A 27,068-nucleotide genomic window follows, 5' to 3' on the forward strand; every position below is an offset into this window, starting at 1 on the left:
GTATGTGCTTTTTTAATCATGCAAAAAACAAAAGGTGCCTACACAATATGGGGTATCTGTATACAGGCTTCAGCCTTTGTCTTGTTTAAATTGTGCCCAAATTTGTAGATGCATGTTGTACCAAAATAAATTGTTATAAGAAGTTTAATTAATATCTTCATATTTGCCTTCAGATCATGCCGATACAAATTACGGGCCAGCTATTGTTCAGTTAGGTGCCAGTTGTTTTACATTAAAACAATGACTATAGATTACAGTTTATGAATTTTTATCTCCATTTTTTTTTCTAGCAGATGCGTTGGAGCACTTTTTGAGCATACAGTATATGCGTACATACAAACTCACATTTTGGGGGGGAATAATTTTCTTATTTTATTGTGTAGGGCCACAAGTGGATCATCTAACACAAGTAAATATCAATCATTGGCTTCAGTCGATGCGCAGTGATAGTGCACCTTTTGGGAAACTTTTCAAAGGAAATAACTCACTAGTGCCGCAATCGTGCAAACGTTGTTGCATGTTACAGAACTTGTAATCTTGTTGTTTAGATTTAGAACTTCTAAGATATAAGATGAATGATTTATTCACTGCAGGTTGGTGATACATGCTGTTATAATAAGGGTTAAGAAAAAGGAAAGAAGAATTGAAAGATTAAAAAATCAAAATCAAAATCAACACTGACATCAAGCGTGAATGACACAATGTTGGCACTCCTAACACAGAAACGCATTGACCAATCACCGAAGGACTTTCATCATTTCACAAAAAGGTTTTCCATTCCCAGAATTCCCTCCACTTAGTAGAATCTGAAGGCTCCTTTTTGTGGCATAAAGCCTGATGCTTGGTTTATCATATGAAGGGAAGCAACTGGTTGCAGGTGGGCGTTGACAGAGACAATGAGGAGCGAGGAGTACTTGTTAGATGATCCACTTCTAGTAGGACCCATAGGCCAGTCTTACCATTTACTTTTAAAGTCACCAACCTAATGTGGGGACCAGTGTATCCTACTAGATCATATATAAGTCAGCATTCGATATACTTGTTTCTGATATCTTGGGGAGTCCTTTCAGCAAGTATGTTACAAATGATTTATTGACTAAAATCAGTTATTTGGAAAAAATGTAGATATCTGCCTTCTGCTTGGTGTGCAATACTATCTACCCTTTCGTTTTTGTTTCAGACACAATTTTCAGAGCATTTACTGTGCAAGGAATGGAAAGCAACATGATAGATCAGCATAGTTATTAGGGCTCCCACTTATCCGCTTCTTCCTCTCCTTTAGCGTTCAACGATTACATACCCACAAATTCAGGAATTTCCAAGAAGTATGTGTGCTCAAATATTGCACAGTTTGGAATGTAAATGAAAACAAATCCTGGACTCCTCTAGATTTTCAGGGGTTTATGCTTTTATTGTTGGAGCTCTGTCTTATGAAAGCAGAACTGTCTTGCTGGTTAATTGAATGTGTTACAGACCTTTTTTTCAAAGATTATTTTGTTGTTGACAAATCATGCTTTTGTGAAGGATGCGGATGGTTATTGTCAGTTTGAGCTGCATTAGCATGAAGTTATGAAAAGATGCCAATATGCCGAATAATATTCCATGCACACAATTTATATGTAATTAAAATGTTGTTTGAGCTTTGCTTGTGTTCTTTTCTTGCGCTTGGTTTATCTCACCGGCTTTGTGTTTTGATATCAATTGCCTTATATGAATACAGCTTTTGTTTTTGCTGTGTTCATGAGGAGGAAATCTCAACCAGAGGATTAATTGTATTACAGGAAACATCAAAATATTCATGCATAATCCCACCTGCAACACACAGTTTGACAGAGTATAATTTGTCTGCAGGTTGTGTGCTAGAGTTTATATGCAGTTTATCTATTATAATTTATTTCATTTATGTACAGTATATGTCATTTATGTGATACCCCCCTGCGGGTTAGGGGGAGTCCCATATTGGTTGGGACGAGAAAGAATTTACCCGATGCTCCCCAGCATGTCGTATTAGGAGGCGACTAAAGGATTCTGTTTCTCCTTTTAGCCTTGTTAAGTGTTTCATGTATAGAATATAGTCAATTTTTGTAAAGATTTTAGTCAAGCAGTATGTAGGAAATGTTAAGTCCTTTGTACTGGAAACTTGCATTCTCCCAGTAAGGTAATATATTGTACTACGTTGCAAGCCCCTGGAGCAAATTTTTGATTAGTGCTTTTGTGAACAAGAAACAATTGCCACCTTAAGCTTTTAACTTGCCAAACCCTAACCCATCTCCCTTTTAAATAATGGGGAAGATATTTCTTTGTTGGATGCGTTCTGCTATTTTGATAATGAAACTCGTAGGAAGTTGGAATGTCTTCAATTCAGTGGGCTTTGCATGTTCACATTTTGATGTTGGAAGTGTGCAATATTTTTGGAAGAATTATGTATGTTTTTAAAAGTCGCATTGGGATGTTTATCACGCCATTTTAATTCTTTCTGCCAAAGATCTGTTCTAGTCCAGTGAACTTACGCATGGTTGCTTCAAAGTACAGTGGAACCCCCCTTTTAAGACCCCCCAATTCAAGACTTCCTCTCTTTTAAGACCCTGTTTTCTTAGACTTTCTGTTCATAAACTCTGTAAGTTCATCGAACCAGTTCAAGATTCCCTCCTTTTTTAGACCTGATTTTCTAAGATTTTTGGAGGTCTTAAAAGGGGGGTTCCACTGTACATATGTGCTAAATCTGACAATTTTTACTTACTTTGTGACCCCTGCGGGTTAGGGGGAAGAATTTACCCGATGCTCCCCAGCATGTCGTAAGAGGCGACTAACGGATTCTGTTTCTCCTTTTACCCTTGTTAAGTGTTTCTTGTATAGAAAATAGTCAATTTTTGTAAAGAATTTAGTCAAGCAGTATGTAAGAAATGTTAAGTCCTTTGTACTGGAAACTTGCATTCTCCCAGTAAGGTAATACATTGTACTACGTTGCAAGCCCCTGGAGCAAATTTTTGATTAGTGCTTTTGTGAACAAGAAACAGTTGACAAGTGGCTATATCCCATCTCCTCCCTTTCCCCGTCGCGATATAACCTTCGTGGTTGAAAACGAAGTTAAACACCAAATAAAGAAAAGAAAGAAAGAAAGAAAGAATTAACATCAGTTTAATTTATTAACAGCGCTTGCCATTAGCAGAGTGCCATGTATTTATGATAAAAAAAAACACCCATCTTAAAATAAATGTGTTATAGCTGTAACATTACTTTTTATTTTTTTAAATCAAGAATATTACTATTATTACACACAGATCTAAGAAACAAAGGGAAGGAAGCCATGTAGACAACAACTGTGAGTAAGACTTGTGTGGAACTGGTCTCCTGGCATCTGAGAGAATAAGAATAATTGAAATCCATCCTGGAAAGATGTCATGTCAGCTCTTTTAGCAACACTATATGCTGAGTTTCTGAAATCCTCATTTGAAACTTATCTTATTTTTCTCTGTATTTGGAGAAAGTAGATTTTGACAGCAGATTTGCTGTACCAGTCTTCTTCTTTTGAACATAATCCTTTGCTGTCACTCCACGTTTGTGTTAGTCCCCATATTTTTTACTTATGTTAATGCTTTTTATGATAAGTTGTATAATGTGCAATACCAAATATAAAAATCTTCTGTTGATTCTGGTCAAATGTTGTTTGCATGGTTTAAAAACAAAAAGTATTTGTTTCTTTTTTGAAAGGCTGTTTAATGTCACTTTTTTTCTCTCACAATGCCAGAGATCAGGTAGTTTGTGCCTGATTTGCTTTTTTTGCGCCAAGTTCTTCTGTAGGTTTATCTATTACATGTATTTCACATACATATATCTCCATGTATACTTCATATGATTTTGATCTTTCTTTAAGAATTAAGCAATCTAAGACTCAGTACAGTTGCCGGGTGGAACCAGTGAAAGTCCCCATGTGTTTTAATACTCATACATACAGATTTTTTAGCGTACTTGTACAGCATTGTTGTGCTCATGCACAAATAAGTTAAGTGTTAACTCTAGTCTGTACTGTGGAAATGCGAGCAAAACAGTCAAGGTAAAGCCCGTCCTTAATTGAGCCCGAAAGTCAACTACGCAAAGTCTTCGCAAAGTCTTTTTACCGAAAACTCAGTGCTAAAGCTTCATGCTGCCAGCTTCGCGAAGTATACTTCGCTTAGTTTACTTCTCCCATATAAGGACAGGCTTTAGGCCAGTATTCAAAAGCAGAGAATGATTATATTTCTTACAATGTAATTTTTTCACTAGCTGCCTTTCAGCATTTCAGATTTACAGTGTATACATTGTAGTGTTATAACAGGGACTATAGTATATCGTTGAAAGAAAGATTGCCCTGGATCGTATGCTACAAACCTTTGTTAATAAAGTTTTTGTGTTCCATATTGAGTTTGAGTTATAGTAACTATAATTGTTAGTGGATGCAATGCTATTTACAGTATGTAACAACATTTTGTGATATGTGTACTCCTGTATATTAAGCACAGTACAAGTACGTAATATAAGCATGTCACCTAACAGCGTTGGGTTAAAATGACATCCCCCGCGGGTTAGGGGGAAGAATTTACCCGATGCTCCCCAGCATGTCGTAAGAGGCGACTAACGGATTCTGTTTCTCCTTTTACCCTTGTTAAGTGTTTCTTGTATAGAAAATAGTCAATTTTTATAAAGATTTTAGTCAAGCAGTATGTAAGAAATGTTAAGTCCTTTGTACTGGAAACTTGCATTCTCCCAGTAAGGTAATATATTGTACTACGTTGCAAGCCCCTGGAGCAAATTTTTGATTAGTGCTTTTGTGAATGTAACCGAGTGCCAAAACACTACGATCACCTCGGGAAGCGAAGTGCAATCAAACAGGATTGAAAATGTTAGGGCTAATTTCTTAGCCCTATAAAAACAGTTATGCAAACCCGAAGGTTTCCATGAACATACAGACAATCGGAAACCACCAGACCCCATCACAAACAGAATTCTACAATACACTGGTGTTGACTTTTAAAGGCCAACAACTCGGGTGCAGAGTCTGCTGTGAAAGGAGCGGTAGCCTCCCCTGTCACAATCGCCCCCGTTTGAATGAACTTCGTCCCGAAGTTCCGAACCGGGGGACCACTGTCCATCCCAAGTTCGCAGAATGGGAACAGCACAAAAATGTTCAGTGGTCATATTATGCCATTACCTGAACATATCATGCCGAGTCCCATCCCTGCTCGCAAGCGCCAGATGTAACCGTGTGCCGAAACACTACGATCACCTCGGGAAGCGAAGTGCAATCAAACAGGATTGAAAATGTTAGGGCTAATTTCTTAGCCCTATAAAAACTGTTATGCAAACCCGAAGGTTTCCATGAACATACAGACAATCGGAAACCACCAGACCCCATCACAAACAGAATTCTACAATACACCGGTGTTGACTTTTAAAGGCCAACAACTCGGGTGCAGAGTCTGCTGTGAAAGGAGCGGTAGCCTCCCCTGTCACATGAACAAGAAACAATTGACAAGTGGCTCTATCCCATCTCCCCCCTTTCCCCGTCGCGATATAACCTTCGTGGTTGAAAACGACGTTAAACACCAAATAAAGAAAGACCATCTCAGATCTGTCAAAGCACTATTACATGGGTTCAGGTTTGGATTTATTTATAATTTAATACATTGTGCAGATTGACACGTGTGGTTTTTAAGAAAAACAATCCCACTTTGCACAGAAAACATACATGCTTTCGATTTTGTGTATCAGTCCAAGTGGACTGATCAGACCAGCTTTATCCAGTTTTTAGACTGGGCAGATGGTGAGTCGAATCATTTACATAGGAAGGACTGTGTGTTTAAATCTGTTTGACAGGTAGGTATTGATGTTGCTGAAAGATCAGGAAGTTGGGTATAGTATGCTTTTCTGCTTCTGCATCATTAATTTGACAATTGTTTTGTTGGTCAGAGCTAGTGTGTTGTTTTTGTTTCTGCTTTTGTGTTCAAACATCAGACTCGCATTTTGTGAAGGCAAGAAATGCTGGAACTTGGCAAGTGGGTGAGGGTGTCTATGAAATGATTATGTGTTCGCCAGCCATATAGACAATTTTCGGAATTAACTCTTAAGGGTTTGCATGGGTTCTGAAAGAGTGAGTACCCTTGCATTTGCTCAGACAAACATTGCCATGTGCTTCTTGTACACGTGTTTGAGACACGCCCTCTCACTAGTGACTGGCCTATAATGTCACATGGGAAATAGGGTCACGCAGAGAAACAGTGGCGGATTGGGGGGGCTAAAGGGGGGGGGGGGGGGAGAGAGAGAGAGAATATATGATTAAATGACAGTTTCTGAGCTCAGGTGGCCCTAGATTGCAGCATTTTGCTTCCTTGAAAAAAATAAATTCCGGGGGGGTATGCCCCCGGACCCCCCTAGCATGTTCGGGCGCTTCGCTTCCTTAAGATCCTGGATCCGCCCTTGAGAAACTTTCCCACGTGACATTACAGGCCAGTCACTAGCGAGTGGGCTTGTCCCAAACACGTGTACAGGAAGCACATGCAAGGGCGCTCACTCTTTCACAACCTATACAAACCCGACATAGTTATTTCCGGAATTCGTCCATTGGTAGTCATCAAAAGAGTTGTCGGTGAACACCCAATGGGGGTTGCCATCTGTGCAGCTGCCATTGTTTTCTTGCGTGCGAGCACCTCCAGAGATTTTATTTTCCATTTTCAGTTCCCCCCCCCCCCCCCCCCCCCCATTATTTTCAGACTTCCTCCTTTTTAAGACCCTAATTTGCCAGACATTCTGTTCATAACATCCGCTAATTGACCTCCATTTTAAGACTCCCTCCATTTCTAGTAAGACCACATTTTTCCCGATTTTTGGAGGTTTATAAAAGGGGGTTCCACTGTACTCTGCTTTAGTGGCCCAAACCTAGCCATCTTGCTGCTAAGAAATGGGGGACTGCTGCAAAATGTTACAGTGGTACCTGCCATGTGTGGCCCCTGAGAGGACACCTCCCTTGAAAGGACACATTTTGAGGTCCCTTTGTCTGTCATCTCTACCAAAATACATCTGTCATGACAGGCCACCTGCAATGTAGGGACACTTTTCGCTGGTCCCAAGGGTGTCCTTTCATCGCAGGTACGACTGTACTGTTGTCTGAAATAGTAGATTCTATTCATTCAGTTGGCATGACGCAATAGACACGCGCCAGAAATAACTCTTTCAGGTTTGTAGGGGCTGTGAAAGAGTTAATACTCTTGCTTTCAGTAGGGGCAAGCTTTCAACATGTTCTCCTTCTCCACCTGTTTTAGACATACCCCTCGTTAGTGACTGGCCTATGTGTGAAAATGTGCCTCAATAAAAGTATCAACTCTGATACAACCCAGACTACCGGCACGGTTGGCCTAGTGGTAAGGCGTCCGCCCCGTGATCGGGAGGTCGTGGGTTCGAACCCCGGCCGGGTCATACCTAAGACTTTAAAATTGGCAATCTAGTGGCTGCTCCGCCTGACGTCTGGCATTATGGGGTTAGTGCTAGGACTGGTTGGTCCGGTGTCAGAATAATGTGACTGGGTGAGACATGAAGCCTGTGCTGCGACTTCTGTCTTGTGGGTGGCGCACGTTAAATGTCAAAGCAGCACCGCCCTGATATGGCCCTTCGTGGTCGGCTGGGCGTTAAGCAAACAAACAAACAAACAAAATACAACCCAGACTGAGTTCTTTTCCGAACCTTATCTATCGAGCAGTGTTTTCTTGTTTCGGCATATACATTTCACTTTTATTGTTTGTATCCTGTTGTTTGTCTTTTCAGTCTTTCATTTGAGATGTCAGTTTATTTGTCTTGTTTTAAACAGTTTTTTTCTGTACTATTATCAATATTAAATGTTATTTTTATGTTTACAGACAGTGGATCCGTAAGAAGTGTTTTTATGGTTAGATCTTTTTAAGTTTAGAAGATGGATAATAAAAAAAGCGTCAGCCCAAAAGGGATAGAGGAAACATATTAGTCATTTTCTTCACAAACTGTATAATTATTTAAGTTAACAAAGCTACAATTGAATGTGTTAAAGAGTGTTTCAGACGTGATTGTTGGTGTTCACAATGGATTTATCATTCTACCCTGTTTTCTGATTGTGTTATGATTATGAAATACAATAAAAGCAAGGATTTTCACTGTGCGCCTCTGTGTGTGTGTGTGTGTGTGTGTGTGTGTGTGTGTCAATGTGTTTAAGTGTGTGTGTTGGTGTGTATGAATGTTCGAGTGTGTGTGTGTGTGTGTGAGCTTGTGCGCGAGTGTGTGTGTTTGTGTTTAGGCCAAAAAAAAAAATAGGTGTGGTTACGGTAACATAGTCAAAAAAAATAGGGTAGGTAGGTAGGCAATCACTTTTTTTTTTTTTTACTTTTTTTTCTAATGTGTACAAATTAAACCTACTTGACAGGGAAATAAGTGTGCGACACGGGCGCTTTCGCTTTCATTGCGTTTTTTGCACTCGTTTTTTTTGTTTTTGTTTTTGTTTTGACAAATGTATAATAAAAAGTTATAGGATCGGCCCCTAAAAATAGGGTAGGTCGGGTTACCGTAACCACACCTATTTTTTTTTTAGGCCTTATGTGTTTCATTTTACAATATAGTATCTCATATGCCTGGTTTTTTTTTATAGACAAAAATTGCTTTCGGATAGCCTCTCGCTAGGCAAGACAGGGAAAGTGTGTATGAAACGGTTTGATGGCTGTAGCTACGCCAGAATTAAGGCCAGAGATTGCACACAGTGTTTTCCCCAAAACACGTTTTGGGTTCTCAGCATTTTGTGGGTACTTTATTCACCATTGAAACATTGCGCAATGTAAGTTTGTCATTTTCAACCTCTTTATTGCAATAAAATGGTCATTTTCAAAGTATTTATTAACATTTGACACCATTTTGGAAACCTTTGACGCTGTTTTCTCAGAACCATTTTTTATAGCATCTGTGCGGTTATTGGGAAATACTCATCTTCTTGACTAACTGTCCAATCTTCTTGCTTTTTTTGGGTATTTTCACCAGAAATGGCATGGTGTCTTTATGCAGTAAGAGAGAGATTTTTGTGAGAATTACCCATGCAGGCATGAAAATTCTCCGTATTTTCCGTATTTTCCGTATTTTTGAAAAAAATAAACCGTATTTTTTGTTAATTTCCGTATTTTTCCTTTTTTTTTTTTTTTTTTTTTAATTTTTTTTTTAATTTTTTTTTTAATTTTTTTTTTTTTCCTAGTCACAGTTATAGTAAAATAGTTTTGGGGCCATGTTTGAATCCAATTTTAAGGCTCAGATAGCCCCAGATTGCACCAAATTGCACCCTTGAAAAAAAAAATTTCCGGGGGAGCATGCCCCCGGACCCCCCTAGAAGTCTTGGCGCTTCGCGCCTGCGAAACTTGGCGCTTCGCGCCTGCGAAACTTGGCGCTTCGCGCCTGCGAAACTTGGCGCTTCGCGCCTGCGAAACTTGGCGCTACGCGCCTGCAAAACTTGGCGCTACGCGCCTTCGAATTTTTTTTTCAGGATTTTTTTTTTTTTCAGTTTTCATGCCTGCCATGAATGAGTTTAAAAATTCTGCCAAAGTACAAAAACTGGCCTTTTTTCAGACATGTGCATGCTCATGATATCTACGCAGAAAATAAAATAAGTTTATTAATTTGAAGAAGTTGCTCTGACACACACATACGCACACGCACGCACGCACACACATACGCACGCATGCACACACACACGCACGCACACACACCCAAGAGAGAGTCAGGGGAGAGAGAGAGAGAAAGTGAGAGAGATGGAGAGAAAGGGGAGAGAGAGAGAGAGAGAAAGAGAGAGAGAGGGGGGAGAGAAAGATAGAGAGTCTTGTGTTTCGTATTTTTGATCTTAAACTACTATGATTATAAATCGAATTTATTGATTTCTTCTGCCAGTTTGTTCATCCATCCGATTTTTAAAGCACGGACCGTGATGTTTCCATAACTTAGGAACTGATTTGCAACAGGTGATTGTACATGTTATAACACCGCGCGCGCGGTTGTGTGTGCCGTGTGCGTTCCCAGTGTCTGATACGCAAGTGTGCACTGGTTTGGACAATCATGCAGGGCCGGATCTGGGGGGGTGGGGGGGGGGGGGGTGGGGGGTGGGGTTCCTGGGGTTCTGGAACCCCCCCCCCCTGGCCATCCAATGTACCTCTCAGAGAAAAAGAAAAGTGGACTTTGGACCCCTGCCTTCAGTTGGGCCCCCCCCCCCCCCCAAACGAACTTGGTCCGGCCCTGCAATGGTAAGTTTTTAAAACATGTCACGGGCGAAGAGATAATCAATGCAATAAGGTCACGCATGTTAACAAGACGGCCCGGGTGTTCCCCAATGAATTAGGCCGCAATTCGCCACACTGCCTTTGTTATCTCCCTTTACTTCAGTGATCGTTAATTACCAATTAACGGCGCGGGGCTCGATTGTCCGGCACTTAAAGGAGACGTTGCTCACTAGCTTTAATGGTATGGACGTTTAGGACCTCTCCTACGACTAGTGATAATGATGAAGGCAGTGTTAATTGTACATGTCTTGTTCTTAGTCAAGGTCTTTACATTTTTTGGGTGTGTGCCGTGTACTTTATTGTCATTGGCTTGGGGGATATCCTCTACTAGAAATTCGGACTGCCGTATCCCTGGGGTAAGCGCGCATCAAGCGAGTAATGCCACTCAGTCTTCTTGCAGTCATGATTGAATATACCGATTCCAAATGTTCACGTTTATGCCCCAAAATTGAACGGCACAGAGCAAGAGATGAGCTCAATTAAAGTGGGTTTAACGCCGGGAAAATTCATCTGGATCTGAACAATTAAACCCTTGGATGTAGCCGCCGTCATCTTCTGTACTCTAAGCTTTTGGAACCACAATCGCCCACTTAAGGCTAATATCAATTGGGCAAAGTCGTCTTTGCGAAGGCGTCTTCACGAAGGTCGCTGCAAGAAGCTTTGACACATTTTTTCCCGGGAAAAAGACTTCGCACTTTGGGCTCAATTAAGGCCAGCAAAACAGTGGCTTAAAAGACCCGGTTCCCACCCGTGTAAACAATCGTGCACACCACGTACAGATCCAGATTTTGACATCAGATAACAACATCCTACCGCTTGGACACATTTCAATCATTTCAAGCTTGCTCCCTATCTGCACGGAGGGTGATTGAATTTGCTTAATTTATTTCGCAGCTGACTCTTATGTCAATATGCAAAACTGATCCAGCGAAAAAAATCCCACACTGCTCAGGACGGGCATCCAGGCTGTTGATTTTTCGTTTGTGTTCAAGTGTTGGGATTTTCTCATCCCATGGAAAAGCAGATCGCTGTTGGTTCACATAATGGTTTACATAGTAAAGGGAGGTAATTCTAAAAGGAAAATACGTGCAGCAGACGTTATTACACACAAGTTATCATGTGTTTAGTGAGAATTAGAAGTGCTATGGTGAAAAACCCAAACATACACTAATCATGTGAAGAGATATTTGAGCTGTCCAGCGCCAGTAGACCAACTCCGGAAATAACTCTGTCGGGTTTTCAATGGGTTGTAAAAGAGTGAATACTCTTGCTTTTAGTGAGGCAAACTTTCCATACGTGCTCCTTTTCCACGCGTTTCAGACACATCCCTCGCTAGTGACTGGCCTGTATTGTCACGTGGGAAAATTTGACTCATCAAAAGCAAGAGTATTCACATTTTCACAACCCATACAAACCCGATAGTTATTTCCGAACATCGTCTATAGGCGTTGGACGGCTCCTTTAACTGTGGACGGGGGGTGCTGTTCATGGTCCCACTAACTCACATAAGATGTGAACGCCCAAACAATTTGAAAGTATCTGTCTTGGTGGAACCGAAACACGCGACACACTGCACTACGCCTTCAGAGCTACACTGTGACAAAAACACATTTTGTTGATTCTGTGGTTTTGTAAATCAGTTCACGATTTTTACAAGAATTGAGTGGCGAAATATGGAAACCATTCCTATTCTTTTTTGACGTCCCAGCGTTACACTGTGATTAAAAAAAACAAAACAAAAAAACCCAGCTGAAATTGTTGTAAGTTCAATGACAAACACGGAAATTGGTCTTTGATCGAATCTGTCGAATCTGGCAGTGGAATTGCAGAGTGGTTTTTTTGTGGGTTTTTTTCTCGATAAAAATACCAATGTGAAAGAGTTGAATAGCTAAGCGTGTATAAGTGAAAGGTTATTATTTTGATCTATTCCTTAACTTAAAGGGCTTCCTCAATTGGGGCCGAAGTTGACTTGACGATGTCTTTTTACCGAAAATTCAGTACAAAAGTTTCGTCAGTGCAGCGAGCTTCGTGAAGTAGACTTCGCGAAGTCGACTTCGTTAGATTACTATTAGGCTTGACACTGTGATTTTTCAACAATTTAACTTATTGAAAAGAGTTCAAGGACATAGATGAAAAAAGTCACTACTGATTTTAAAAATAGCTTTCTTCTTGTGATTACCATCTTGTAAATCACCCTAAGGTGATCTAAATCTGCGCTGGAGTTTGCATGGCTTCAAGTTGAGGAGAAGCTAGCTTTCCACTTTTGCACTAATAAACGTCTACCACCTGGCTGCTTTCTGTGAAGAGAAGGTATTTCTAGAAGGAATTTATTGAACGGAATTTTCATTAGGAATTTCTTGAACGGAACACTCAGTAGGAATTTCTAGAACAGAATTTACAGTTGGAATTTCTTGAACGGAATTTTTAGTAGGATTTTTTTAAAACTTTGAAGCTGACACCAATGTTAATCCGCGATATTTTTTCAAAACAAATCTGCTCAGGAAAACAGCCAGGCTGTTGAACTTTGCAATGTGTGCAAGGGAAAGATGCTCTTATCCAATGTAAAAACCTGGACAGGTCGCTGTTGATAGTTGTGGACACTGAGGAAAAGTACATACTCTTTTATGAGATTTGGTAGCTACACTGTCATTATTTTATTAGAACAGCTCATATTGTTGAACAGATTTGGGTGCTGAGACGCGGAAGTTCAAGAAGAACAATGCAAATGTATGGAACAAACAAAATGAACCTTGGAACTCTGTGCCGTTCAGGACCACTGGCTGTCTTCGTTTTTCTCACCGTCTTCAGTTCGTCAGGTAAGACCGTGTTGTGGTATTAATTGGTTTTCATTTTCAAATACCTATTTTCATACTCTCTATATGCGGTTAAGGGTGGAATTACTTGTAATTCACGGCCACACACAGGATCTGACGTGACCTAAATGACACAGTCAAATGAAGTCGAGTCACGTAAAAAAAAAGCTTTTCAGTACGATACATATGGAGAAGATTGCAACGATTAAAGTGGTATAATCTAACAACAGAACTGTCTCTCATCGCCCCAAGAGCTATACATTTCAGTTTGGGGGTTGCAATTATGTGAACACACACCAGGAATACCTTACAAATAGGCCTAAACGTTTCAGCGCTCAGATACTCAATTGAAAACGCCTGTGTTTTGAGTGGGCATTCCAGACTGTAATTCGCATTGTGACGCCTTTTTGCGCGAGTAATAATTTGCGTACTACCTTTCGGCCCGAGAGCTAACGAGTTCGTTTTGGGTGTTGAATAGATGACAACACACACGAGGAAGGTCTTAGAATAAGTGTTCGAGCGTTCTATTTTAAAATCTCAATGCTGTGTATGGTAGTCATTTCACTGAGACGGTGATATTCTCCACCGGTCACCCAGTGTGTTTGTTTGTGTAATGCGAAGCGTTTTAGCCCTGTATTGCACGGAATGGGCATGCGTTTTCTAGACTGTAGGTTTGATTTCCTCAATCCAACGGTTTAAATCTGCTTTGACGAATGGGTATCTAAGAAGACAAAATACAGTGTGACGAACGGAAGTCTAGACTCCTGACACAGGAGAGCTGGGCGAAGCAAACCCCTCACTGATTAAGATTCATTTAATTATTCGACATAGTTTCGGAGCAGTTTTGAGCAAAGCATTGCAGGTGTTTCTAAATTATAGTACAGCGAATGTCCCTTGAACATTTGAAGGTCCAAATCGTCAGAAAACTTTCCAAAACTGATGGCACCTGAGGTGTACTCATTTTAACTTGCATGAGTTTGTCTTTTTCTTTAACTCCTTGTGGTCACACAAACTTGTCAATAACGGCTCTGAACACCAAAAATGATCTTCACTCAAATATTCGAATTGAAAAACCAAAGAAAAACCAAACGCTGGGTGTGCACAACAATGCCAAAACTGACCAGAGAGAGAAATTGACAGACAGACAGAGACAGACACAATAATAGAGAGCCAAAATTTGCAGATTAATGCGCCAATGACACATTTCTTCGGTTTCAGACTGCCTGCAATGCTACAATTGCCCCGTCACTGTAAATGACGATGTCCATGCGTCCAACATTGACTGTCTGGCCAATGGGACAGAGACGCAATGTCAACCCTACCAAGTTAGTTTTGTTGCGGTGTGTGTGTGTGTGTGTGTGTGTGTTCGTATGTGTGGGTGCGTGAGTGTGTGTGTGGGTGCGTGTGTGCTTGCGTGCGTGTGTGTGTGTGCGTGCGTGCGTGTGTGTGTGCGCGGAGACACAGTCAGTGTCAGTGTGTGTCAGTCTCCGCGCGCACGCGTGTGTGGGTATGTTTGTGTGCGCGTGCCTGCTTGTGTGTGTGTGTGTGTGTGTGTGTGTGTGTGTGTTTGCGGTGTGAGTGAATTGTTAAATCATCTGTTAATATACCAACAACCAGGACCGCTGCTACAGCTATGTGGAAGGGGAGAGTAATGTGGAAAAAGGCTGCACAAGGGCAGAGAACTGCATCGGAAATCGGATTTGTTGCCAGACCGACTTCTGCAACGCAGGGTATGGTGCTGGTGAGTATTGTCACTAAGTCAGTACAATGATGAAACGCTGAGGGTGAAACCGGTAAAAAAAAAAAAAAAAAAAAAAAAAAAAAGTAAAACTGTTGTCCTCGGCTAAGCGTAGCAAACCAGAATATGTATTTTCATCAACTATCTATACTGCGTGGTGGTGATGGTAGTGGTGTAAAGCTAAAAGAACAAAACAAGATTGTTCATGATTGAATTTTTCTGATACAGAGTGACCGGCCAATGAACGCCACTAGGTGAGGGGGGGGGGGGGGGTTAAGGGGAGTGAAGGAGGATGGAAGGGAGAGTATGGAAGGCGGTATGCCGAGGGGTGGGGGTACTTGTATTGTATGGGGAGATTTATATAGCGCTTGACGTTCTCTAAGCGCTTTACATATTAATTTCTGCCGTGTGAGATGGATTTTTTTACACAATATATCACGCATTCACATCGGCCAGCAAACCTCAAGCCTATTAGGGCGAGCATTCACCTTTCACGGCCTTTATTCCAAGTCACACGGGTATTTGGTGGACATTTTTAGCTATGCCTATACACTTTTGCCAGGAAAGACCCTTTTGTCAATCGTGGGATCTTTAACGTGCACACCCCAATGTAGTGTACACGAAGGGACCTCGGTTTTTCGTCTCATCCGAAAGACTAGCACTTCGGAACCCATCACTGACCTAGGTTAGGAAAGGGGGGAGAAAATTGCTAACGCCCTGACCCAGGGTCGAACTCGCAACCTCTCGCTTCTGAGGCAAGTGCGTGTACCACTCGGCCACCCAGGCCGTTTGTTTTTTGGTTGGTTTCTTAACGTCTTTTTAGTGGCAAGGGGGGGGGGGGGGGGTCACCTTGTACAACTTGAGATTCCATGGCCGCCGCCATCCACTTAAGGAGAGCAAAGTCATAAATCACGACAACTCAGAGTGATAATGATAGCAATATGACAGCGATTATAAAATCTGTATTTTTTAATTATTCTTTTCTCACAGACCTGAAGACTGGTTTGGGACAGCCATGTGAGAGGGAGACAAGCTGTGTGCTGGACGAAGGAATGATATGCAGAAGGGAAGCAACCCAGCCTAGTCAGCTTTCGCGATGCCTCTGCTCTGAGGGATGGTTTGCCCTTGGTGCTGTATGTCTACCGCGTGAGTAAACGAGCCCAGGGGTCCAGGGGTCGGTAGAGGTGGGGTACCGTGGCAGGGGGTCTAAGCCCCCCTGAAGCTGAAGAAATTTAGCTATCTTATAAACAATTTGTGGCTTATCCTTAATTTTATACATGATCAACTGATGTCAGCAGCCACTCATTATTTCTTTTAAAGTTAGTATTAAATAATGGCAATTTATCTTCCATGATATCTGCTCCCGGCATCATCACACCCCTGACTCTCTTTCCACACTGTGTTAAGAAAATTTTCTTCCCGACGCTTCCGTCATCTGCTTCAGGGGAAATTCAAAGAGGTTGGTGAAGCTATTTATCTCTATAAATGAAGTATTACGAAGTGTTGCACATCGAGATAGGTCAGGTTAGTTCTGTTAGTGTCTATACTTAATGCCAATGGGTTTTTCGGGTTTGTATTTCGCGTATTTTACCCGTGAATCGGCCGAATGACGGACCCGTCGCTGCACAGCTGCAAAGTTTGTCGCTTCGAGCGCAAAATCGTGAGGAAAACGCGTCTTGTAAGTAATGCTAATCCTGCCAAGTGTCGTAGTTGTAGTCCCCCGCAAACAGCTGTAATCGTAAGAAGAATGTGATCATTCCTGCATATTTGTGTGTCGTGCACCCGATTTGACCGAATTTTAGCGTGTCGTACACCCGCTGTGACGTTTTTCACGTCGTGACGTCCACCCGATGGCACGTTCTGTGTCGTCTCTCCGATCGTGCACTTTCCTTTTGCACATGACCTTTCTCACTTGTTACATTGTGTCATCCCCCATACATAAACACGAATTACATGTATAGCTTTGTTCTTTTGTATTCTGACTGGCATGGAGTCATTTTCAGACACAGTCATGGAGATGACAATAGCCGGATCTTACCACCAATGTGGATAAAGACACCTTGGTAAGTACTCTTAGTCTCGCTTACCTTTCAACCATTGCAAAGGGGTGTTGGGGCAGGAATAAAGTTATCTTCCATCCAGGCCCCACAGTTGGGTTGACATGACAGTCTAGGGTAGATACACTGCACTGTGCGATGCAGGTAGCTGGTATGCCCCTGTCCAAATGGATCTTTAAACATCTTACAGAAGTTACACTGATTATAAACAAAGAGATTTTTGACTCACATGCGAAGCAAAAGTGAGTCTATGTACTCAGCCCAGTCGTCCGTCCCTCCGTCCGGCCGTCTGTCCCAAAAACTTAAACGTTGGATTTTTTCTCAGCCGCTATGAAGTCTATCAGCGCCAAATGTGGCATGATGGTGTATGATGACAAGACCTTAAAAAAACATACATAGTGACTTGACCTTGCTTCAAGGTCAAGGTCACGGGCCTTTAAAAACAGTTATTTTTCACATTTTCCCAATTTTCTCCCAAGTTTTTGAAAATGTCGACCCGAGCTACAAGTGGTATATAGGGCATAGTGAGCCCTATCTTTTGATACCAGTTTGGTTGACCTTGCTTCAAGGTCAAGGTCATTTTGACCCCTCTGAAATGTGTCCAAAACGTGACTTTACCACTAAATGACAATGTCTCTTGGTAGAAAGTGCCAATAAACACCAATGTGCTTCCTATCTGTTGAATTGATAGCCATGTCTTGTGTGACCTTGACCTGGAGTCAAGGTCATGTGGTGTATTTTGGGTGGAAAAATGTGTAAAATAGTTCTGAATGTATGGTGTCATTGCCAGCTTCAGTTGTTTGACTTTTAATATCACCTGAAGGTCAAGGTCATTTAAAGGTGCATACTCAAGTAGATGCAGACATTGGACAGCCTTTCGCCACATGGCGGCGTAGCTGTTCACGGTGCTTGAAGTGTGCAAAACACACCTTACAAGAACACCCTGCCCGTGTGTGATGGTAACGGACATGGTCACTCAGAAATCTTTTTAGTGCAAAGGTCTTGCCACACTGGGTGCAGGCCACCTCTTTTGGTTTCCCTTTGCACACATGCTTTGAGGGGTACAAGCTTTTAGGACTTGCATAAGATCTGCCGCATGAATCACATGAATAAGGCTTAATCTTGTCATGCTTCACGTTGCGGTGTGACGTCAGATCAATTTTTTGTGAACTTTTTGTCACATATGGTGCATTCATGATTTGTTTTTCCTTCACCATGATCAAAGCGCTGATGAGCCCACAAGGTGCGGTAATGCTTGTAAGTTTTACCACACTCGTGGCACTGGTGCACTGACTTGTCAGCCGAGGCCTCCATCTTCTTCTTCATGGGTGTCTTCTTCTTCTTGGGCGACTTTGGCTTCTCTGTCGAAGGCCCAGCACCATCGTCAGCAGCTGTCCACATACAACAAGATACAAAAAGCTTGTGTTAGTCTAACCAGATCGAATGTATATAAACATTATTCAGGTACAATAGTCCGTTGTTGCATTGTAAAACTATAACAATAACATGATCAGTACACTTTCATATTATCATAATCAAGCGTTGCCAATACCTGCACACGGACAACAGCTACAGTCAACTGGTGGTAATGGATGGCTCACACGTTAATCATATCCTTATTGTCAAAAAACGATAACAATGTTGTAGCTATAACCTATTGACATGAGGTGCAGCCAATCGCTGCTTTCAGCTGTCAGTTCAATAGGTTTACAGCTACATCATTGTTGTCGCTAAACCTGAATTTTGACAAGAATCGACGTGTGCCAGAATCCACGTGTGAGCGGCCCATAAACATGATCCTGCACAGGCTTACATAATAATAAAATATAACTTACATGTCGATTTCTCTTTGGGTGTCGATGTTTCTTTGGGTGTCACCTTTGCCTCCTTTTCTGGAGTTTGGACTATGTCCAGGTAACTATCCATAAATTCAGCGGATAACTCCGCTTCTTCTTCCACAACTTCCATGACCTGATCCATGTTGTCCCTGAAAAATCACTCCAAGACGATCAGAATACAAACAAACAAGGTCATGTGCAAAAGGTAAGTGCACGATCGGAGAGACGACACAGAACGTGAGCATCGGGTGGACGTCACGACGTGAAAAACGTCACAGCGGGTGTACGACACGCTAAAATTCGGTCAGATCGGGTGCACGACACACAAATCTGCAGGAATGATCACATTCTTCTTACGATTACAGCTGTTTGCGGGGGACTACAACTACGCCACTTGGCAGGATTGGTGCAGACATGTTTAGGTTTTGGTAGAATGTATTAGCATTACTTACAAGACGCGTTTTCCTCACGATTTTGCGCTCGAAGCGACAAACTTTGCAGCTGTGCAGCGACAGGTCCGTCATTCGGCCGATTCACGGGTAAAATACGCGAAATACAAACCCGAAAAACCCATTGGCATTAAGTATAGACACTAACAGAACTAACCTGACCTATCTCGATGTGCAACACTTCGTAATACTTCATTTATAGAGATAAATAGCTTCACCAACCTCTTTGAATTTCCCCTGAAGCAGATGACGGAAGCGTCGGGAAGAAAATTTTCTTAACACAGTGTGGGAAGAGAGTCAGGGCAGTGATCATACAGTATGGTTAGAGGGAAGACATGTCGCATAGGAATGGCAGTTAAAACTGTACACAAATGATGCTGATTAAACAATTAACTCTTCCCCGGCTTTACAGACAGAAGCAACAACATAATTCACAAACATTTGTTTGTTTGTTTGTTTTTTTACAGCCGAGATGGGGGGGGGGGGGGGGGTCCGGAACCCCTGTAACCACCCCCCTAATCCGCCCCTGGGCATACACATTGTGGCACACACACACACACACATACACACACACACGCGCCGTCACACACACACACACACACGACACACTAGCACACACGTAACACACACACACACTGACACACACACACACACACACACACACACACAAACACACACACACGCACACACCACCACCACCAACACCACCACAAGCACCACCACCGACCAACCCGCCACCCATTTTACCAGCACCACTAACATCCACACTCCACCCCTCGCCAATGTGTTACATTATTCAAAATTTTTTCTTGCACTGTTCTCTTCTTCCCCTTGTGATCCCCGTCTTTGTTCCTCCACAGAGAGCGGTGTTGGGGAGCTGTGTTTTGAGGACAGTAATTGTCGTCTGCTCAACTCGTTCTGTCAATACCTGCGTTGCCAGTGCGGCGAGGTCTTCTATGCCAACAACACTGAGGGCAGCTGTCAACTTAGTAAGGCTTTTCTGGGTGTCAGTGTGGATGTATTTATTGGTTGCATGGATTTAAACAAACTTGATTGAAGGGATAATAAGGAAAAAGGCACTCAAGACAACTTCCAAGTTAAACTGACTTGAATTTACCATAAGCTTCTGCGTTACAAATATTGCTACCGCGCAGGAAGACTGCCTTCACTTTCAAAAAAGGGAGTGTTTTTTTAGAAACATAATAACAATTATAGTCATTCCTTTTATCAACAGCTTCTATCTATCTATATATACGACTTGTGTCTGTGTGTGTGTGTGTGTGTGTGTGTGTGTGTTCACGTGTTCGCGATGCACGGCCAAAATTCTCGATGGATCTGCTTCAAATTTGGTGGGCATATTCAGGTAGACCCCGGACACAACCTGGTCAATGAGAATTTTCAACACGTGCTCTCAGCGCGCAGCGCTGAACCGATTTTGGTTTTTCTGTTCATCTTCCCAGATCCATTCGCAGTAACTCTTCCTTATCTTCTCCGGTGTTTTGCGTTTATCTCCCTTCCTTCGTGTGGCGTCAATCCATATTCCCGTTACTACGTTACTATTTTTAGAATGTCACTGCACTGTCCAGAACGCTTTCCTTGCACCCGTAGGTTGTCCTTACTGTAAAAGTGAAAAGGTCGAATCAATTTATAGCCACGCGAAAAATACACTGTCATCTATCTCTATATATTTATAGATATAGATATCTATATATATATATACGACTTCTGTCTGTCTGTCTGTGTGTGTGTGTGTGTGTGTGTGTGTGTGTGTGTGTGTGTGTGTGTGTGTGTGTGTGTGTGTCCGCGATGCCAAGCCAAAGTTCTCGGTGGATCTTTTTCAAATTTGGAGACCGTATTCAGCTACACCCCGGACACAACCTCATCGATGAGATATTTCAACACGTGCTCTCAGCGCGCAGCGCTGAACCGATTTTGGTTTTTCGCGCGCAGCGCTGAACCGATTTTGGTTTTTCTCTCGATCCATTCCCAGTAACTCTTCCTTATCTTCTCCAGTGTTTTCAGCCGCGTTTGTCTCCTTTCCTCCGTGCGGTGCGCCGGCCGGGTCCCCGGCGCAGCCGGGTATTCGGTTCAACTTCTTCCCGGCGCAGCCGTACCCGGCGAAGCGGGTATTCATCTAGTACATATATATATATACGGCTTCTCTGTGTGTGTGTGTGTGTGTGTGTGTGTGTGTGTGTGTGTGTGTGTGTGTGTGTGTGTGTGGGCAACACCTGGGTATTGTAGAGTTCTGTTTGTGATGTGGTCTGGCGGCTTTGGTGTGTCTGTATGTTCGGGCCTTCCTTTGAGAAGCCATAACAGTTATTATTGGGCTTAGAAATAAGCTTTAAAATTCTCAATCCTGTTTGAGTGGACTTCGCCTTCAAAGGTGATTGTGATGTTTCAGCACTCGGTTACATTTGGCGTTGTCGACAGGGATGTCACTCGACATGAAATGTTCAGGCCACTGAATCATTTTCGTGCTGTTCCCATTCCACCAACCTGGGAGGGACCTAAGCTTGGCGGGTCCATGGTTCGGAACTTTGGGGACAAAGTTCATTCAAAGGGGGTCGAGTGTGACATGGAGACTACCGTCGCCCTTCACAGCAGACTCTGCAGAGTTGTTCGCCTTAGAAGTTGTGGGCTTTCCTTGCATGTACCCGTAAGTTGTCCTCACTGTAAAAGTGCAAAGGTCGAATCTATTTATCGAAAAATCCACTGTCATCTATCTCTATATATATTTATTTATATATATAGATAGATATATATACGGCTTCTGTGTGTGTGTGTGTGTGTGTGTGTGTCTGTCTGTCTGTCTGTGTGTGTGTGTGTGTGTGTGTGTGTGAGTGGAGGCAACACCTGTGGATTGTAGAGTTCTGTTTGTGATAGGGTCTGGCGGCTTTTGTCTGTATGCATGTTCTGGCTTTTGAGAAGCCATAACAATTAATATAGGGCTTAGAAATAAGCTCTAAAATTCTCAATCCCGTTTGAGAGGACTTCGCCTTCAAAGTTGATTGTGGAACCGCCACGCTGTCTGTCTCTGTCTCGCGATTCCTCTAGTCTATATATATACCGAGAGGCATAAATTCCGCAAACTGAACTTTAAAAAATCACAAAAAATCAACTCAGTGGTGAATGTTTTCAATGTTTGAATATTTTATTTATTGGCCATTTTAGTGTTTATAAACCTTCGCTTTATTGATTTTGAATAGAACATCATGAAATGACAATTTTTCAAAAAAAGTGACTGAGTCCAAGCGCAATGATTTCGGAAAACGTTCAGTGTTCATCAAGTTCAATGCTTTGGCCAGCTCTAAGCATCCCAATCGCTTGCTGTCTCTCTCCTTCATCAAGTCGTGGCATGATTGCGATATCTGATACAGCCAAACAGCCAGTTGCATTTTATAGGGCCATACACTATCTTTTTTACGTTATTGTCTCCCGTTCAGCCCATTGTCTTCATTAGCACAGTGAGCTGTGGCTGGATCAGCAATACTGCAAAGCGCACGCTGACAGCGTGAAACATTTGCTCCGACACTCAAGATGTCAGCTACAAATTACAGGTTCAATCTGATTTTCGTTTGAGAGCAAAATCGTTCAATGCACTATTTGCAGAATTTATGCCTTTCAGTATATATATAATTATACGGCTTGTGTCTATGTATGTGTGTTCACGATGCGCGGCCAAAGTTCTCGATGGATCTGCTTCAAATTTGGTGGGCATATTCAGGTAGACCCCGGACACAACCTGGTCGATGAGAATTTTTAACACGTGCTCTCAGCGCGCAGCGCTGAGCCGATTTTGGTTTTTCTGTTCATCTTCCCAGATCCATTCCCAGTAACTCTTCCTTATCTTCTCCAGTGTTTTGCGTTTATCTCCCTTCCTTCGTGTGGCGTCAATCCATATTCCCGTTACTATTTTTAGAAGGTCACTGTCCACAACGCTTTCATCCCGGCGAAACCGGATATTCCCGTTACTATTTTTAGAAGGTCACTGTCCACAACGCTTTCATCCCGGCGAAGCCGGGTATTCCTCTACTTCTTCCCGGCGAAGCCGGGTATTCGGCTCTACTTCTTCCCGGCGAAGCCGGTACCCGGCGAAGCGGGTAATCATCTAGTATATAATATTGGAAACGAAATACCGAAATACTGGTAACTGTTGTGTTCTCTTTGTTTTTGTGTTAACATGAGTATGTATACAAAATTGTCCGCAACCTTTCATTTTTCCAATGTTATAGTAAGTTGTTTGTGTGTGTGTGTGTGTGTGTGTGTGTGTGTGTGTGTGTGTGTTTGTGTGTGTGTGTGTGTGTGTGGGGTGTGTTATATATGCTTTGTGCGTTTGGTGAATTACCACATGCACAAAAGTAACGGCTGCTCTCTCTTGGATTCCTTGAAGAGGGCAACGATAGCGTCATGCTGTCCATTTAGGCTTATCAACCCTCCACCCTCACCAACTCTCATCGGTTCGATATTTCCAAGAGCATATTCAGTTCGATTTTTCATTTAGTGATGTTTAAAAACAAATTGTTTTATATCTTAGAACTACCGATCCTGGCCGACTGTGAGACGGATGTGGAATGCAGGGCCCGTAACTCCATATGTCAGCAGCAATGCGTGTGTCGAATCGGATACTTGTATGACGAACTGAGCGGTCATTGTTCAGGTAAATCAGTACCAACACATTAACGGGAAAAAAAAGAAATAGTAACTATTATAAAAAGTTAACAATTCTTTCAAGAATATATTCACGGGGTATGTTACAGATGGGTATTGATACAAGGGTCGGTGCATTGAAGAAATCGATAATTCGCGCAAAACACTTCGCCAAATTATCGATTTCTTTAATGACCTTGTATCAATTTATCAGCTGTACCCATCTGTAACATGACATTTTTGAATTTAATGAAAGCGGTAACATGCAAGTTATGCGTGGTGTAGCCTTGTTGTTTTCGAACAACATAACTTTGAATTGATCCATTTCCGCCATCTTTACAGGCAGAGCCACCAAAATCACAAGGTGAACTAAGCATAAGCTATTCCACGTCTCTATTACACGAAGTGTGTTCTTGGGTGCATATCATATAAATAAAACAGATTTGAATAGTAAAAATAAGGATATGGGAAAATTTAATCTTTTCTTTTGTCATTTCCACAGGTTCTGGGTGCATCTTGCGGATGACGTCACAGCTGTGGATGACGTTGTTTGTCAGCTGTCTCCTGGCTGCTAGTTATTTTCACTTACTGTGATCTAACAGTAGCAGTCTGCTTGCTGTAATTGTTGTGTACTATAGGCCTATCTGTATATATACTCATTTGGATAGTTAAAGAGTAACCTCGGCCATTCTTCCAGAAGTACAGGTGGCTGATTACACCCAAACAGCGATGGAACAATCAATCAATCAATCAATCAATGACGCTTATATCGCGCATATTCCGTGGGTACAGTTCTAGGCGCTCTGCAGTGATGCTGTGTGAGATGAAATTTTATACGGCCAGTAGATTGCAGCCATTTCGGCGCATATTTACCTTTCACGGCCTATTATTCCAAGTCACACGGGTATAGGTAGACAATTATTAACTGTGCCTAAGCAATTTTGCCAGGAAAGACCCTTTTGTCAATCGTGGGATCTTTAACGTGCACACCCAATGTAGTGTACACGGGGGTAGGGTTCGGACACCGAAGAGAGTCTGCACACAAAGTTGACTCTGAAATAAATTTCCGCCGAACCTGGGATCGAACTCACGCTGACAGCGGCCAACTGAATACAAATCCAGCGCGCTACCAACTGAGCTATATCCCCGCCCCAATAACAGTAATGAATATGGAAATCAAAACTTGACTAACGTAAACGAACAAAAGAAAGAAGAGAACAAGAAAATTGTGGTCAGCTTCCTGTGATTGCGGTAGTTCTATTGCTGACGGAGATAGTTTAGCACTGGTATATCTTCTTCTTCTTCTTCTTCGTTCATGGGCTTAGACCCCCACGTTCACTCATGTTTTTAGCACGAGTGGATTTTTACGTGTATGACCGTTTTTACCCCGCCATTCTGGAATATGGTAATGACCTTTTTCGATTCTTCGTAATCGTGTTGTGAATATTATGATTAATTCGTTTTACTTGTCTCCAAGAAAACTCGTTTATCTTTGTTGATGCTTCAGCTAAGTTGTGTCTGCAAATTGTTTAAATCATATCTAGTATAAGCGAAGGAATAAATGAATGAATGAATGGCCTTCCTGTGTAAAATACTTGTATTATGTAAACTGCCACAAATATTCACAGGCTTTTACATGGGATGAGGGCATCCTTCCACTTGGACACATACCAAAATATACCTGTTGGGAAGGTTTTGCTACACGAATGTCACAGGTTCACTCTCTCTCTCACACATTCACACGCATACACACTCCCCAAGTCACACACACACACACACACACACACACACTTCACACACAAACATAGGCCCTACACACAAACTCACGCACACGCACATACACATTCTCTCTCTCTCTCTCTCTCTCTCTCTCTCTCTCTCTTACAGAAACACAGAAACACACACGCACGAATGCATGCACGCACACACACATACATGACCACATTCTCTCTCTCTCTCTCTCTCAAACACACACACACACACACACACACGCGCACACACACACACACACACACACACATATCAGGGCCGGACTAGGCTAAGAGGAGGGGGGGGGGGGTTGCCAGTGGTGGTCCAGGGGCATGTATTTTAGATAGTATGTTCCCAATTTTTGGTGAACTTCCATCTCCAACTGTAGCCCCTGATCGGGCACAACGAATCCTTCTTTATCATGTATTATCGGTATGAAAATTTCTCAAGTCGATTACAGTATAGCGTTCGTGGGATACCTCCAGCTTAGCTGGGATTACATTGACAATTTCATTGTATTGGGGAGGATATTATTATGATTGGTTTTAATGCACGAACGCTATACTTTAATCGACTGTACAGAAAGCAGCCGGGCTTGTAGGTTGGGTATATGTCCACTTTGGAGATCAGTCTGAAGCCATGGAAACGCCTGTATCGATCTATGGTGATTTAAAAGAGGAAGGAAGGTGCGTGTATGTATTTGTAATTACTTATTGCAAGTAAACTCAGGTACTTCAAATCACCAGTAAAGAAACGACTTAAAAACAGAATGAACGTATACACATTCCACATAAATACACGGATATTGCCAGAATTGCTTTTTCTGGCGATTCGACGTTGACTTCCATTGCCAACAAGCTAACCAACAAGCCAGCCATCCAACCAACCAACCAACCAACCAATCAATCAACCAACAAGTGAACCAACAAACCAACCAATCAACTAACCAACCAATCAATCGAATAACCAACCAACCAATGCATTCCTAAGCAAATTACAATCTGCATATAAATGTCCTTGAAAAGACGCGGGCAACAGGGAATGTCAACCTCGTTTCTTTTCTACCTTGAGCAGAAAAAAAACCGCCAACGGAACCGATCATGTTTTCCGGAATCGTGCCCAATTTATTTTGAGAAACGAGCAGCTTTGGTTTTTTTTTAATTCTACATTCAAACTTCCATTCTTTCAGCGTGCGTCCATCCGTTTACTAATCTAGGATTAATAATAATAATAATAAAGATAGCTTATATAGCGCCGCTTCACAAATTTAACTATGCTCTTAGCGCTGTACATCGAGATATAACAATTTCAATAATATAAATACAAAGATGATATTATCATAATACACATTTACAAATATCACTCACGTGCATACATCCTCGTGCACACCACGCGCATACACACTCCCACTCATTAGCAAGTGCTTCCATCCCCCTGCCACTGAGATGTTCATATACCCTCCTGGAC

General features: G+C 42.1%; 3 protein-coding genes across 3 annotated transcripts in view; 2 read left to right on the plus strand and 1 right to left on the minus strand.

Moving 5' to 3' along the window:
* The window catches only part of LOC138969046 (origin recognition complex subunit 6-like), a 591,738-nt gene that overhangs the window by 86,393 nt on the left and 478,277 nt on the right, over positions 1-27,068 (plus strand). The gene's annotated exons all lie outside the window — the stretch shown is intronic.
* LOC138973787 (uncharacterized) lies at positions 13,051-25,424 on the plus strand. Its single transcript, XM_070346529.1, has 7 exons — positions 13,051-13,123; positions 14,339-14,445; positions 14,738-14,861; positions 15,849-16,004; positions 20,063-20,191; positions 23,740-23,862; positions 24,355-25,424. The coding sequence occupies exons 1-7, from the start codon at positions 13,051-13,053 to the stop codon at positions 24,444-24,446; spliced, it is 804 nt and encodes a 267-aa protein (XP_070202630.1). The 3' UTR covers positions 24,447-25,424.
* On the minus strand, positions 16,759-19,203 carry LOC138968906 (zinc finger protein 449-like). Its single transcript, XM_070341583.1, has 2 exons — positions 18,751-19,203; positions 16,759-18,306 (listed from the first exon to the last, which is right to left on the minus strand). Exons 1-2 carry the CDS (start codon positions 18,893-18,895, stop codon positions 18,071-18,073), a joined length of 381 nt encoding a protein of 126 aa, XP_070197684.1. The 5' UTR covers positions 18,896-19,203; the 3' UTR covers positions 16,759-18,070.

This window comes from Littorina saxatilis, linkage group LG1, assembly GCF_037325665.1.
Source record: "Littorina saxatilis isolate snail1 linkage group LG1, US_GU_Lsax_2.0, whole genome shotgun sequence".
In the NCBI taxonomy this organism is placed as follows: Eukaryota; Metazoa; Mollusca; class Gastropoda; order Littorinimorpha; family Littorinidae; genus Littorina; species Littorina saxatilis.